At 46.3% G+C, this 16,677-nt stretch overlaps 1 protein-coding gene across 1 annotated transcript; it reads right to left on the bottom strand.

Moving 5' to 3' along the window:
- Positions 1-36: 36 nt before the first annotated feature.
- On the bottom strand, positions 37-5,782 carry LOC133888918 (uncharacterized). The gene is made up of 8 exons (XM_062329313.1): positions 5,423-5,782; positions 4,153-4,274; positions 3,614-4,058; positions 3,346-3,452; positions 1,864-3,253; positions 1,531-1,758; positions 1,175-1,408; positions 37-1,074 (listed from the first exon to the last, which is right to left on the bottom strand). Exons 1-8 carry the CDS (start codon positions 5,597-5,599, stop codon positions 340-342), a joined length of 3,438 nt encoding a protein of 1,145 aa, XP_062185297.1. The 5' UTR covers positions 5,600-5,782; the 3' UTR covers positions 37-339.
- Between the last annotated feature and the right edge of the window lie 10,895 nt (positions 5,783-16,677).

Here is a 16,677-nt window from a genome sequence, read left to right as displayed (position 1 = left end):
AATTCAAGTCTTCCCTCAGCCGAAACAAGAGAAATATACACAGCATAAATAACCCTTAGTTATTTACATTATTCAGTACTAAAAACGACGACTGCGTCACAATACACATCCCCAGATGCAATTTTTAGCATCTCCGAACAAACCCTGACTAAATTCTGGTGCAGGGACATCCATGTTCGCCCTACACCAAGAATTCTTACACATCCTGAACTGCCTGCCTACTGACCAACACCTATAAATTGCTGTACAACGCCATCTTTTCCCACCTCACCCAGTGGGACAGGAATTCACATAAGAGCTTTGTACATATTCACAAAAGAACCAAACTATGCACATGCATCACATAAGAGCTTTGTACCATGGGGCATGGACCTTCTCTGATACTGTTACCACCTTGATCAGCACCTCAGAGGCTTTCACCACCTTGTCAACGAGCTTCGCCGCACAGATGCGGCGCAATGCTGCATCGGCCAGCTTCTGGCCCTTGGGGCCGCTGCCACCTAGGACGACACCGCGGAAGGCACAGTAGACGGACCGTGAAACCTTCTTGAAGACCACGTCGCTGGGCTGGAGGCTCTTGAGGAACACCCGGGTTATTATCTGCCTCCTGGTCTGAATCTTCTCATCTGACGGTGAGCCAACTGAGGCTGATGAGCTCATCATCGCCTCCACGATCTCTTCAGTGCCAGCATCAGGGGAGTTGTCCAGTACCTTCACAAGAGCCTTGAATAGTTCTGAGACGGCATTTTCCAGTTCTAAAGGAGTGGCCTTCGAGTTCTCGCTCATCAGAACTTGACGCATAACGAGCATGCTTGTGGCTATCACAATCACTTGTTGAAATTGTCCTTGCACGGCCCTCAATCTCAGTAAATTAACCTGGAAGCTCTCAGGAGTAGACTGCATTTGCAAGCCCTCCATGCTACTGATAAGATGCAACAGGCCAATCCTTATCAGCTTGTCAAGCTTCTCACCGTTGCACTCTGGTTGCCAAGAACTTCCTGCTGCAGATGAAGAAGATGGTTGCCCCACTGGAGCTCCGTGACCAGCTCGGAGTACTGTAACAAGGGGCGGAGCCTGCCATGAAGGATTAAAATTAGTGTCAGGCCACAGATAAAAACAACTCGAATGCTGCTATGCTACTAATGGCAATGCTCTTGTGCTCTTCCGAACTTACATGCTCTGCTGGTGGCAAAATTGAAAGAGACTCCAAATGTTCACTCCATTCTTGCTCCACAATGTTCTTCAATGTTGAAATCCATTGCAGAGTTACAGGGAGAGAAGCTGATGCACTGGTAGGAGGCCCATAGTGATCAGCGAAAGCCTTCTGCAGGTACTCCACTCCAGCAGAGCCTTCTATGATTGGTTGCATCAATTGAATGTGCGCCTTACTCACTTCTACTTGCAGCTCCTGTTTTTCAAAGGATAATGTTTGCTGTTTGTCAGAATACCACAGATACAAAGTGCAATTAATTCTAGGAAATATTCTTTTTTATGAGAAATCATTTTTTAGTGTGTTAACAAGGAGCAAACCCTTATTTCTTCCAGAATGAAACGCAGGCCCTTGATGACAGCAATGACAAATGAGTTGATGCCATTGTCATTAACTTCAGAACTTGCAGCCAACTCACTCAATAATTTGTCATGGCTTTTCTTCATTTCATCCTCCTTTGCAGGAGCAGATAGTTTGCGTACCATATCCAGGGAGTACTGCAAAATTAGCCCCAAATATTGTGCGTCCTGGGAGCCTGATTCAAGAACCTTTCAATGGAAAAGAACAAAATTAGCTTAGATGTCATGAGTATAACATAAGAAAGCTAGTTTGTGACGAAATTAGACCATGGCATAACAAAACTGAACTCTTACCTGAGACAGAATTTCGAGGTCAATATTCTCAAGAATTTCCTCCTTCCACCCCTTGGGAGCCAACTCATGTAACGAATCCCTCACTTCCTTCACTAGGTTGATCAATTGACTGTAGTCAGGCTTGTCTCCTCTCATGGAGTCGGTAACCACATCCCAGAAAGCTTTCTCCATGGTTTCTCTCACTTTTGCCTGGAAATCCTTCTCAGCAGTACCAGCACTGTCAGACCTTCTGGCAAAAGTATTGTCATCCTCATGAAGCATCTCATTGACCATTTGCTCATTCTCTGTCAGCAGCTTCACCAGCGATGTACTGTCTGACGACGAAGAAGCACCAAACAAAGAACGGACAACAGAACTTGATCCTACAGCATTGGTACTGGGATTCTCATTAACCTCAGAAAGTGGGACCTGGCGAGATGAATTGATGCTCAAAGGGGTAGACACGTTTGCAACAGGTGTTGCTAATGGACTTCCATTCTCCTGTGCTTCAAAGAACTTTGACCTTGTATCTGAAAGAGCAGAGTTCATCCGCTCAATGCCAGCATCGCCACTCAAGTGCTGAACCTTCTCTCGCAGGAGCTTTTGGTCATCAATAACTTGCTTCTGAATTGCCTTCATATCATGAGAAAGATTATTTGACGACTGCCCCTCCGCGGTAAGCTTGCATGTTTGCATCATTGACAGCTCAAGCTTGCATGCAGCCCTGACAAGATCTTCCTCCAATAATCTTGCATCTTTTACTTTCCACACCACAAAGTGGTAAAGATAAGTGCACCAAGCCTTGTCGAAATTAGCCAACTGAGTTCTGAATTTCCTCTGATCAGTAACATCAGAAGACGTCTGGCATTTAGATGATTCAGCAGCAGCAGTACCTAGGGATGACCGCCCTGGTCCATCAAGTATTATCTTAATCAACAGCTCGAACTCCTTGACAAAATTTGCTGCTGACTCCATAAGTTGCTTTTCCCGCTCACCTTGCCCACTTAAAACAGCACTTGGATGAGCCAGTATCATGTAAGCACAGAGGACCACCCTCAGTGAGTATCTAGACAATTTGCTTGTGTCAGAACTTCTTGCCGATCTTTTTGCCGATACCCTTCTTCCCTCTCTGCTCGGAGGTACCTTCCTCTTTGGGGGAGATCCAAGGCGTTTCAGTAGGTGGTCAACATTTTCCACTGATGACAAACCTGCTGACTGGGAAAGCACAAAACGCCTCTCCAACCGGTCAAGCAATGCCTTTGTAGCCTGAAGAACTGCAGGCGATTCCATTGACATAGCTAATTTTTCAAATGGCATAGACTTGACAGACTTCTCATTTATTCCCAAGGCATCATAAGCTTGAACCAATGTAAGCGTTGTCTTCTTAGACTTGACAAATCTTCTCCAGCATCTGAAAAACAACGCAATGAACAAAAGATTCAGATTAATTGCACTCACCCAACCAAACAATTATTCCAAAGATGCATCGTAGGACAGCAGTACCTTGCCAGCTTTCTTGAAAGAAAATCTGTGTGCTTGATGTAATCAGCATGGGCAGAATTGCGAGGACTTCCTCGCTGCTTCAAATACTCAGCTCTCTGCCTTTTTGCCTGCAATAAGAAGATAATCAATGGTGTAAGAAATAGAATTGAAGGACTATAGCATTAGCACATCTGCGAGAACATAGAATTGAAGGACTATAGCATTAGCACATCTGCGAGAACATAGAATTGAAGGACTATAGCATTAGCACATCTGTGAGAACACATACCCTCTGAAGTTTGGTTTCCAGCTGTTCTTTCAGTTTTCTCCTCTCTGTTTCTCTCTGGCTGCATACAGTCATGGCAGCTTTTTGGATATGCAAAAGCCTAGCTTGAGCCTTCGTCTTTTCAGCTTCCAACAACCTCAGCCGTTTCTTCTCAGCAGCAGCACGCTTTTGCAGAATTGCACACCGCACCTGCTCCATGTAATTGCTCTCTAAAGTTGCCTTCCGCACCAGGGACCTCGCTATTCTCTCCTTCAGTGCAGCCCTTTTCTGCATATGGGTATGCAGAAGGTGCATGCGGTTCTCCTCTGCCTGCCGGACACGAGACTCAACCCTGGTCTCAAGTTCTTCCCTTTCCTTCTCAAACCGCGTTTCCACATCATTCTTAGCAGCTTGTCGGAGTTCATCCAACTTGGCCAACCGATTCTGTGCCTTTGCCAAGAGGCTTAACCTGCATGATTCATACCTATATATTAGTATCAAATGCTCCCTCTATTTGAATGAAGCTAAATAATAGACAATATCAGGTCCTGTTTTTTCATTACCTTTTCTGCTCAGCTGCCAGAAGCTTCGCTTCAAGGCGCTGCCCATGATCTTCCTCTTGAGAGGACCACGACGGGCTCCTTGGCTTCTTCCTTGCTTTGCAGACCAACCATTCATGGAATTGCTGCAAAATAACATTTGGATGTAAGTTATCCGCTACCATGATCAGTCAAACTCATAAATTCACCACTTTCATATGAAACAACACATGATGAAAGAAACAAGTGATGACTCTCAGAGGCCATCAGACTTTGATGAGCCAAACTCAACATTCTCCTAAGAAATAACCCCCCCAAATATTAAACTGTTCGGGCAAATTTAACTGGACTGGACCTACCAAATTACATCAACCAACAGAAGTTCCGACCATATTTCTGTTCACCAAAATTCGCAAAGGTACAAGTGAGAGGCAAGTTACTTCTAAGCAAAACCAACTGGTCGGTGGTAACCAAATTACCATAATTTTATTACCATCGAAATAACAATACCTAACTCAGATTACTTCTAATTTGATAAAAGAAGACCTTTTTACAAACATGCAACTTGGCATAGCTCGATTCAGGCAACTAAAAGATAATCGCCAATAGTCGTTGATTACTAGATTATGATTTTCAAGAACTAGCGATAGAGCCAAAAGCTGATTGCGATATATTAAGAGAGTCAAAAGACAATGGAAGAAACGGATAAAACCGAGACCTTTACAATGAGGAGAGACGCTTTAATCGAGAGACCGCAAAATAACAAGGCGAGGAAAACCGCGGCAAGACCGAACGCAAAGGCAAATTCAAGGCACACGTGAATCCGACTTCAGCCCACGACTACCTACCGCGAAAGCAATCCGCCAAAGAATGTTACTTCAACTCCCCAACGAATCCTAACCACCAAAAAGAAGCATCGAAGGACTCACAAAAATCTTTCCACATACTCTCCACCTCACAATTCCGCGTTCCTACTCGGCCAATAAAAATTGTGCCCCAAGAAAAGAGGAATTTTTTTTTCCTTCTTTGAAAAATAAATCTCCAAATTGGGATTAATAGCCTCTAAAATCGCAGCCAAAATCCCAAAACTAGAACTTGCGAGGCGACTACCGAACCAACGACAACTCTTGCTTCACCAGTAGACAACGCTCAAGAAACTTAACTTGAAAAATGGAAAACCTGTAAAAAAAAACTTGTACTTCACGGTTCATGCCCCAACTCCGCAATCCACCATGAGAAAGAAGCAAAGCACACCAAAGCAAGGTGGGGAGAGGAACCCGACAGGGACACCTACCTGCCTCCGGAGCTCGGCCTCCCTGAGCCTGGCCTCGATCTCCTCCACGCTCGCCGGCGCCCCGCATCCGCGGCCCCCCTCGAGCAGCCTCCTCCTGATCCTCCGCGGCGGCGTCCTCGCCGCCGACCCCTCCTCCGCCGGTATCTCCATCGCCACCGGCTCCCGCGCCCCCACCATCGATCCCCTCCCTGATCAAAGCCAAGAATCTTCCCCCCGCAAACGAGAACCCCAGCGGATTCCGGAAGCAACCGCGCCTCGGCTTCCTCCGCTGTGCGCTACGCTACTTTTCTCCCTTCTTCCCGTTGCTTCCCTCGCGAGTTGGTTTGTTCCGTGACGAGACTCGCCGCTCGAACGCTCGACTGATATAGCGGGAGTGATGCGGATGGAAAGCGGTTTCGCGAATCGCGAAGGCGATCGAACGGGGCAGCGGAGCCGAGGCGGACGAAGGGGGCATCCCGGTAATTGTACAGAGAGCTCACGGCGTTAGCCGCTCCCGGATAGGGTCCTTTTTTTTCTTCTTGGCTGCGGGTTGACCGATAGCGATCAACCGGACGGTTGTCGATTATATATATATATAATATAAATTCAATGTAGAAAGATATATATATAATAAGAGTGTCGTCGAATAAATACGTGATGTTATAGTTTAATTTGAGATAGAATTTAAAAAGGATAATAAGATTATTCACTAATATCTCTCCGAATTTTCTTCATTTATTTTTATTAATAAAATTGGTTTTATATTCGTAGTCGGTAAGAAGATAGTGAGACTAGAGGACGTAGGTGGATGATAAAAGTGAATAAATTATTTGAATTTTAGAGATTTTTATTATATGAGAGAAGAGTATGAGAAGACGTAATGTGAGAACCAATTTATATTATATATATACATAATAAAAAATAACTAAAGGACACTTTTATAGTTTACTTTAGCGATTTTCTTTCAACCAAACTATTGTTTGCAACTTTTAGTAGTTAAATGTGTCCACTTTCTCTGCGTATTTTTCTCTAGCATTGTTTTTCCTCATGTCGTAAGCACAGAAACACAGTTATTTGCATTGTCTAAAGGAACATTACAATTCATCGTTTAGCCGGTGCCCTTCACAATTTCCCATTTGCATTTATATATGAAAGGGAGAGGATGGAAGAAGTGTTCCATTTTAAGGCCACAAGTAAAATAAATGTTTGTACTAGATTGCCCAGCTTAACCTTTCATTTATGTAAGCAACATATGGCGCCGTTTTGTACGGGTGAAAAATGGAAAGTGGGAATCTGAATTATTCGATATTCTTATTCATCAAGATACAAATATGAATATCTGTATTCGTATTTATTTCTAAAATAGATATTAAAATGGATGTATCTGAATTTATTTCAAGATTCAGATTCAAATGTGGATATCTGAATTGCTTTGAATTCAGATATGGAAATGGATTATATCCTTATCCGCCAAACAGAAAACTAAATTTCGCTAAAATTTTAGAAATTTGGTGAACGAAATTTATATATTCTGGCCTAATCAAATTGGAACAAATTCCATTCAAAATTGACAAAAAATTTAGATTTTCCACATGAATTTTAAACAAAATTTCAATAATTTCAAATGTGAACGAATTTTTTGCACACCAAAATATAAATTATTGTTGTTAAAGGTGTAGGATATTTGCATATAACCCAATCAAGTAGATATTCGAATGCGGAATCGGATTCGAACAATTCGATTCATATTCATATTCGAGAATATTCAAATTTATATTTATATTAAAATATAAATAACAATATAGAAAATGAACTATTCTATCTGTATTTGATCCGTTTTTACCTCTATATTCTCGGGAGAGAAAAAACATGCGGTAACGTCACTTTTATCGGAAGTAATCCATGTCAAATACAATCATGCTGACCAAAGAAACATGATCTTTTTTTTTTTTTGATTCCAAGAAACATGATCTTGGATGAACATTGAACGGCACTCAAAGCAACCGTGTCTCGGTGACCGATGAATCTTGTCCAGAATCTTGGAGTGGTGGGCTGGGCGACCGCATGTGCAGTGGATGCCCAACGCTGGCACGCCACCTCGCCGTCACCTTTACTTCCGGCGTGGCGGCGGGAGTAGGTAGCCCGCGCTGGGCTCCGAGTCCGTGGCTGTCGTTGACATGCGGGACCAGCGCACGGAGTCCCCACATGTCAGCCATCCATGTTGCAGTGGTGGTTTTTTGTGTTGCGCAACCGCGGTGACGTGTGTCCTAGCTGGGCCGCATCCCGTTGTCCGGAGGGAAACGTGGCACGACTGCACAGAGAGAGGATTACGCCTACTTGCTTTTGCGCAATGACGCAACTGCCCTCGCAACGCAACTGTCTCCGCACGTGTGAACGTCTTCCTGTTCATGCGGATAGCGTGCAAGTGTAAAGACACTTGGCAAATACTAATTTTTTTAATTATAAATACTTATCACTTTAACTAAGATTTAATCAAAATTTTAAAATTCTAATAGTTAATAACTTTCAAAATATTTAGTTTAAAAATATAAAAATCATATATACATATTTATCTTGAAAAATATTTTCATAATATTATATTTTCATTAGATATTATAACTGTATATTAATAAAAAAAATAGTTAAATTTGTATATTGAAAACCGTAAAAAATCAAAAATGATAAATACTTATGACCAGAGTAAGTACAGTAACACGCACGTGTATACATCACTACGCGTGTGCACCACACCCATACATCCACAAGTGAGCACCTATTACACGCTTATAGATAAAACCGCTAAATTACTCGCGTGTGTATAAATAATAATCACTAGAATTTGAAACTTGATGAGTAAAATAATATGCTCGCTGCTCTATCACCACACTAAAAAATGTTTCCTGACAGTTGACAAATACTATGTGTATTACCTTCTGTGTTTGGGTGCAAGTGCAATAATATAACTACATCGAAGGAAATTATCGTGCATGAGAATGGACGGTGCGAGTTTAATTACCTTGAATTGTCAATGCAACGGTAGGCAATAAAATTGTATTGGTTGCTACGTATTAATCATGTAAAAACCATGTGTTTTAGGTATCAAAGAGCCGTGCTCGCTTTATTCATTTATTTTGAATGGAATTATATTCTTGATTCTTAACATGTTCACTGTGTGTAACATGGAACTTATGACGTATTTCACTGCGTCTAATAGTAGAGAAAGCGGATACTAGATCTCCACTACAGATTGAGGTGCGCTTAAAAAGGTTGATGTGCCATGTTCGCGGTTAGTTAGGTAAGTGCAACCATCGCTGAAACGGATAAAGCTGCCTGTCAGAATGGACCAGCGGGAAAACGTGAAACCGGCTACAACTTTGTGACGGGGCAAAAGACAAACATTCTTCTCTAGTGGGTCTCTCCACAGGAGACTTGGATTCAAATCCTTATAACGATGGTTAAAATCTGAACTGAATATCGAATTACGAGAGGATTTTGCCACACCCAGACAGCCTTTTCAAAGACCGGAATACATGCTCAAGTAGCAGCCGGTGTCACACGCTTAAGCAACCGTTTTATACAAACATTAGTGCAACTCATAGACACATATATATACTTATATTACCACACCCACACAATATAGATAGATGTGGAGCCATCTGTTGATTTATTTTAGTTCAACTCAATCAACTAACTAATTATTTTAACTAAATTAAAATAACTAACTAATTAATTAAATTATACTAACGACGCGTAGTGATGTGTACACGTGTAAACTCGCGTCCAGCGTGGTGTGATTACAGCCAACGGTCGTACGCGCACGCTGTACTTAAGCGATGGATGTAATCGAGACCGACAGACGACGCACGCTAATGATCTTGTGATCGTGCTCGGCTAATTACGCGGCGCTGGGGCCGGGGTTGGTGGAAGGCGTGGCCTCAGGGCTAGACACGGTCAAATCCCTCTCGCTACGCCGGTCGCCGGTCGCCGCACGATCTCTTTTGCTGCAGATACTGTGCACCGACGGCGACGGGACATTGGCGCTGATAGTGCTAACGTTGCATGGTGAACGGCGTAGATAGGTAGTTAGATGGACAGACCGACCGCAGAGGCACGACATGGGAGGCCTCTTGCTGAATTCTCCAACGTTTTCAAGCCTCAAGGCTGAGAAGATGGAAAGGTATCGAAAGGCCTTTGAAAAAAAATACTAAAATGAGACGGATGGATGCATCAGATACTTGGCCCCATGGAAGGAGATCCTTGGACCTTGGCCTTGCATCGCGTGCATCGATCTGATGCGCAGTCGAAGCAAAGCAAGCATCTGCTGGCCGATGACTGGACAGGGGAGTTAGTAGTTTTCGCACCACAGCGATCGATTTCATTGCACTTACACTGCTGTTCCACGCTCGTCGAGGCCATAGCAGTGAAGATCCATCAACCGTAGTCTAGCTACGCGGTAAAAGCTACTAGCAGGCAGTAAAAACCTTGCCAAATCAGCTCATGCAGATTGCAGCACAGGTTAGAGTCAGTCCACCGCTCCAGCCACCAGCACGCGTCCTAGTCAGCATGGACCCTCTGTTTCACTGCATCGATCAGTGAGACTTCACTCACTATAGACCCGGACACATCTATAAGGCGCTAGCTATTTGTCCAGCGACTAAAAATCAGTGTTCCTCCGACGACAATTAATTTGTGATTGGACGACGATCATCCATTTTCTTCCTCCAACTAACACAACTGCTTCCACAGTGTTTCTTGCCCCGCCACTGGGCCTATACTCACCACCATAATCTGATTTCGTCGGACCGCATGCTTAACTCCACTGTCACCAGCAATGATTCATTGGTCGTCCTCCACTGTCTCATCTCTACATCCACCTTCTTCTTCATCAGGCCGGCTTGCTTTTCGGCGCTTCTAAATTCCTGAAATTTAGAAAGCATGTATATATATAAATCCGCAGTGCTTGGCGTAGCAGAAGATGCCATCAATCAAGATCACTACAAGTACCGGTGCACTACTGCCACTGCCATCAAAGTAACCGTACCGGTAACATCCTCATGAGCCCAGCTGCTCCTGTGAGCATCGAGCCAGCCTCGAATCAAGGGCAGCAGGACGACGGACGCGCGCGCATCATGGCCGACCACGTCGCTGTAGTCGCACCGAGCAAGTCTCCGTGCCGTGGGCGTGGCGGCCTCTGGCTGCGGTGCGGTGCGACCCTCCCCTGCCCTGACGGCGACGGCTAACAAACACCGGCTACCCCGCGCGGCCCCGGACCTTGCAACTAGAAAAACCGCCGCGAATACAGTTTCCAGTCGGGTTCGTCGAGCATCACGCATTTGCATTGCATGAGCCTGACGTGCACCAGATTTCGGCGCATGATATCACCGTCGGGTCATAAATATATCTTATTTTTAAGACTTTATAAAAAATTTAAATTTTAAATTAACAAATTTTTTAAAATATTTAGTTCAAAAATATACAAATCATATGTGTAGATTTATCTTAAAAATACTTTTGTAACATTACAAATTCAACAACATTTATAAATACATTAATAAAAAATAATGGTTAAAATTATACATTGAAGATCGTGTTTTATCCAAAACTAACCAAAGAGTAGTATACATCCGGTCGGCCGTATGATCGTTTCCTATCATTGTCAATCCACGGATCAAACGTTTGAAGAAAAAACGTGGGAGATAAATTAAGCCGATGGGTGGGGGTCCAGCGGATACGCTTCTTTCGAAGAAATGACCGTGCCCGGGGCCCTTGCGTGCGGCGTGAGCCCTCTTGCTTCCACGCCTCCGTCGCCGATCAGCCCTATCCGCAGCGACGGTTCGACGCCATTAGGGTCGGCCTCACGCCCGTGACGCAAGGGGAAAACGATACCCATTTCTTAGCTCGTGATGCTCGCAAATCAGCAATGGTTTCCCCCCCTTCGGATTTCAAGGCAAGCTCGGGACATGTTGGCATTTCTGAACCCAGATGCGTACTAGTAGCATCGAATAGATTCCGTGTGGACCACTATCTACGAATCGGTAAGGACATCGATCCATCTCCTTTATTCTCGTCATGTGGCGGCAAATGCCCCGTTCGGCTGGGCAGTTGCAGCGAGCAAGCAGAGGGCGCAGGGGTCAGGCTAATAATTCTGGGGCCGGGAGTGGCGCCGGGGTGGGAGACAAGCTCAGCTCGCCCTGGCCAATGCTGCGCCGTGATGATGGCGCCTCGTTCCACGGCTGCGAATCGATCGAGCGTCGCCGCCACTAATGCGGCACCACTTTCATGTGGAGAGCCCTAGCACACGTCGAGCTCCAAAGCCGCACGAAGATGGGCCCAAGCAGCAAGGTTACGAAAGTTCTAGCCAGCCCCACACCATTAGCTAATTTAACTTAAATCATATGTCCATCTCGGCATCATGACATGTCAAGAGCACTCTGGACATCAATATTTTTTCGAACATATATACTGTATTATAATATGTGTATACTTTTTTATAAAGTAAAGTATATTTTTTTTATGATAGTTATATTATTGAGGGAAATGTCTCAGCTCACAAGCATTATCAGGAAGTCACCGGCTGGTGCCACTCCCCACCGAGATTACAACCTCCAGAGGTTGTAAGGACTCGTCAGACCGCTCCTTCTCCAGGCAGTGGAGGCAGTTAGCTTCTAGAAAAAATATCAGGAAAGAAATGACACCCTCTGTAGTCATCTGGCACGAAGTGACGGGTAGTTAATGCTAATGTAACTAGAGACTATCCTGACACCTGGGACAGTGCGACGTCGTGCCGTAATTGACGACCACATCAGCATCGCACCCTTACGGTTACTTACACCACTGTATTTGACATAATAGGTAATATCTTCTAGGTATAGATAAAAGTATTTTTACCAGGACATAGGTTGTGTGAGTTCGATCGGCCTTTAGCCCTGCAGTATGACGGTAACTTAAACCGTTATTTCTATAGGGGCATACTTTTACGTTTATACCTCGAATGATACTATAAATACAGATCCTATGCCATCAGACCAGAGGACACGCAAAAAATCCTTTTACAATCAATGCACAAGGTGTTCCTTCCTCTCCACTTCTTCTCCAAGCTTAAGCCATTCGTGTGAATGTGCTATGTTTGTTTGTGAAAAATAATTTATTTCTCCAACAATGGCGCCATCTATGGAGATCTGAATATAGAAGTACAAAGAGATATAGGACACCACCAAAGACCACAAAAATGCTGGCCCTAACAGCCGTTATCATTGCCACACTCATGAAGAAATATTCATGGCAGTTGCGACTAAGCACACCATATGCCCCCGCTAGCTTCGCAGCTGGGCAGAACGGCGATCCTCCGGCCAACGATGACCCAATAGTTTGGGTTGGCATGAAGGTCCAGGTTGGCACGGAGGCCTTCCAGCAGTGGCATGGTGAAGACCTCGCCGTACCACGGGAGGTTACGATCGAGACCGCAGCCACACAAACTGCTCTCCAATGGTTCTAGGCGCTCGAACCGAAGGGTATTCATGCCTAGGACCAGCTCCAAGGCACCTCTTCTGACAGCATCTGGGACACCCTTACCGAACCAACATCTTGGGAGAGTCTAATTGCGCGGCATCCTCCTCGACCCCCTCCGGTGGAAGAGGATTCCAAAGGGGACCAGGACTCGGGGGCGCGCAGACCCCGCCAACGTGAAAGAGGCTTCGAGTTCATCCCGGTCGATAAGGTGTAGTTAGGACTACTCCGGCTCCGAAAACTGGTTCGCCTGATAGCCTCACCGGCCTCCCCAGATAGAAAAGGGCTCTAAGGAAACCACAGGCTCCGGTGCGCATAGCCCCCGCCAACACCTTTGACCTTATCCATAAGGTCTGGTACCGCCAGAAGTGTACAGGTGTATCCTGCACAGTCCTGGACATGGCCACAATACAGACGACTGCCAGACCCTCATAACTTTCCAAGAGGAGTACCTCGGAAGGCAGGCAGGACACCTAACAGGGGAGGAAGCTAGCAACGGGCGACACAGGGGTCATAGGATTGGAGTGGGCCCCTAGGCAGGTTTCTGAGCCTTCGACCTCGCTCTGCCGCCACCAACTCCACCATTGATGATTCAATACCCAAGTGATAAGGGTTGAGTCGCCCCGACAGAACAGACCATAATGAAGCCCGTCAGGTCGCGAACATAAGGGGCCACGCCTTAGGCTCTGGACGGGCAGGGTCGACCAGGGGAAAGGACGTTGGGCCCTGGCAACAAGGCCCTAGGTGCTCCAAAGATCCGCAAGACCAAAAACCTCTAGCGAATGACCTAGGTCGGAGGGGCCAACCTTTCCCCCACCTCAAAGGCATACTAAGCCTAGGTCACCTGAAAGGCATTACATAGCCTGGGTAGTGTAGATGCCATGCACTAGAGGGATATCCTCGGTAGCGGAGATGCGACGCACCCGAAGGACATCCTTGGGGGCAGACAAGCCCACGCACCATAGATATAGCACGCCTAGGTCACCTGGAAGGCATCAAGCTTAGGTCACCTAGAAGGTATTATATAGTCTTGGTAGGCAGTAGAGCCTACACACCTGCAGACGCAGCATGACTAGGGCACCTGGAAGTCATATTATGCCTAGATCACCTGGAAGGCATTGCATAGTCTAGGTAGTATAGATGCCACACACCAAGGGACATCCTCGGTAGCAGACATGCGACACACACGAAGGACATCCTCGGTGACGGAGATGCCCACATATCGTAGGCATAACATGACTAGGTCACCTGTAAGGTATCAAGCCTAGGTCAATTGAAAGACATTGTATAGCCGAGGTAGGCAGTGGAGCCTATACACCTACAGGCACAATATGGCTAGGTCACCTAGAAGGCATATTATGCCTAAGTCACATGAACGGCATGCATAGCCTCGGTAGTGTGGATGTTACGCACCACAAGGACATCCTCAGAAGCATGGGTCACCTAGAAGGCGACCTGAATTCAGCTTTGTTCATATCCAACTTGACAAAACACCCCTAGAGAATCACACACACCGGCCGCTAGCAGCAGCAGGATGCGAGGGGGCAGAGAAAGGGAGACAACCGAAGCATTGGTGCGACAAAAAAAATATAAGGAAAAAGGTGAAGTAAATACAATATAGTTTCATCTATGCATATTCATATATCATCCATAAAGAGCATACCAAATATTAAGTAAAAGTCCACTCCGCATGGCATGTAAGCTGGTATGGACTCCTCTGCTGCCTGCTGCCTAACCTCGGCTAAGGGCCAAGGGGGTCGTGGATCGCCTTCCCATGTCGAGCCATCGGTTTCACCTCTGGCAAGTGCTACGGGGCTCCAAATCGCCCTGCCTTCGAAGCCTAATCGAGGCTAAGGGTCTAAGGGGTCGTGGACCACCTCCCTGGCTTAGCCATTGGCTTCACCTCTAGCAAACATCATAGGGCTCCAGATGGCCTTACCTCTAAAGCCTGACCGCGGCTAAGGGCCGAGGGGGTCATCGACTGCCTCCCCCAGCTTAGCCATCGACTTCACCTCTAGCAAACATTGCGGGGCTCCGGATGACCCTGCCTCCAGAGCATGACCACGGCTAAGGTCCAAGAGGGTCGCGGATCACCTCCCCCGGCCTAGCCATTGGCTTCACCTCTGACAAACGCCGCGGGGCTCTAGATGGCCCTGCCTTCAGAGCTTGACCGCGGCTAAAGGCCGAGGGGGTTGCGGACCACCTCCCACGGCCCTGCCATTGGCTTCACCTCCAGCAAACTTCGTGAGGCTCCAGATGGCCCTACCTCCGGAGCCTGACCGTGGCTAAAGGCCGAGGGGGTCGCAGACCACCTCCCTGGACCCAGCCATCGGCTTCACCTCCGCAAACGTCGTGGGGCTCCGGATGGCCCTGCCTTCAGAGCCTGACTGTAGCTAAAGGCTGAGGGGGTCGCGGAAGCCTCCCCGACCTAGCCATCGGCTTTACCTCTAGCAAACACCGCAGGCCTCTGAACGACCCTACCTCCGGAGCCTGACCACGGCTAAGGGCTGAGGGGTTAGCAGACACCTCCCCCGTCCTGGCCGTCGGCTTCACCTCTGGTAAACATCGTAGGGGCCATCCGGAGCCTAACCGCGGCTAAAGACCGAGGGGGGTCACAGACCGTCTCTCCTAGCCGATCCATCGGCTTCACCTACGACAAACATCACGGGGCTCTGGATGGTCCTGCCTCCAGAGCCTGGCCGTGGTTAAAGGCTGAGGGGGTCGTAGACGGCCTCCCTTGGTCCAGCCATTGACTTCACCTTCAAGAAATGTTGTGGGGCTCCGGATGGTCATGCCTTCGGAGCGTGATCGCGGCTAAGGGCTGAGGGGGTCACGGACCACCTCCCCCGACCCAGCCATCGGCTTGACCTCCGGCAAACATCGCGGGGCTCCGAATGGCCCTACCTCCGGAGCCTAACCGCAACTAAAGGTCGAGGGGGTCGTAGAGTTACGAATATGAGATAAGGTTACGGTGTGATGGTTTTGGTTGGTGGTTGGTTGATGAGGTACTATGATTACTATACATACATGTTCAAATTGTGGTTTACAAGGTAGAAAAGTAGTTGTTTTTGGGTTAAGTATATATGCTCACACATATGTGTCTAGCTTGCTTACCGCATATGTTTTACTTAACCTTGTGGCATATTCTTGCTAACAGCTCAATGCATAATCCTTAGAGTCGAGCTAAGTATATGTGTTCTATATGTATTAAGTCTTGCGAGTACCTTCATACTCATGCCTACGCTTTCAGATTCTGCGGGTGAGGGTGATGCGGTGTTTGACTATTTCGTGCCCACCGATGCAGGTGGTGAGCAAGAGTAGTGCATCCTACTCTAATGAGGCGTAGCTTTTAGGGTGGAGCCTAAGTGCATATGTTTCCACTCTCCTTTTGTTGCTGTTAAGGTTTTATTTTTTTTCCCGTTGCGTAGTTCCTCTTTATGTAAATTGTTGTAAATGGTTGCATGCTTAAGAACTTATAATATAACTTTAATTACTCGCTCTTTCTTAAGCTATGTTGTGATATGCATGTTGGAAAGGCATGTTTTCCGATCTTGGGCATAAAACACGTGTCGGGACTACCGGAATGGTATTCTGGTTAATCACTGAGGTTGTGATTATGAATAATGATCATCCTGATGATTAATTAGAATACTATTTGGACGGTTCCTCACACCAGCCTCCAGATAGGTTCCAAAGCCCAAGGGAAACCAAGTAATTCCCTCTAGACAACATCGTCTCTATCGGAGCCTCGCCACCATCACTCGCGGTCA

Source organism: Phragmites australis, chromosome 13 (assembly GCF_958298935.1).
Source record: "Phragmites australis chromosome 13, lpPhrAust1.1, whole genome shotgun sequence".
Lineage (NCBI taxonomy): Eukaryota > Viridiplantae > Streptophyta > Magnoliopsida > Poales > Poaceae > Phragmites > Phragmites australis.
This window is presented reverse-complemented; position numbering and strand designations above follow the sequence as displayed.

Bases quoted from the DNA above. Each gene is read 5' to 3' on its own strand.
- LOC133888918 (XM_062329313.1), bottom strand. From the start codon at position 5,599: ATGGTGGGGGCGCGGGAGCCGGTGGCGATGGAGATACCGGCGGAGGAG. The intron at 3,254-3,345 runs GTACTGCTGTCC...GTTGTTTTTCAG, and splicing joins CTTTCAAGAAAGCTGGCAAG to ATGCTGGAGAAGATTTGTCA. The intron at 1,409-1,530 runs GTTTGCTCCTTG...TTTGAAAAACAG, and splicing joins TCATTCTGGAAGAAATAAGG to GAGCTGCAAGTAGAAGTGAG.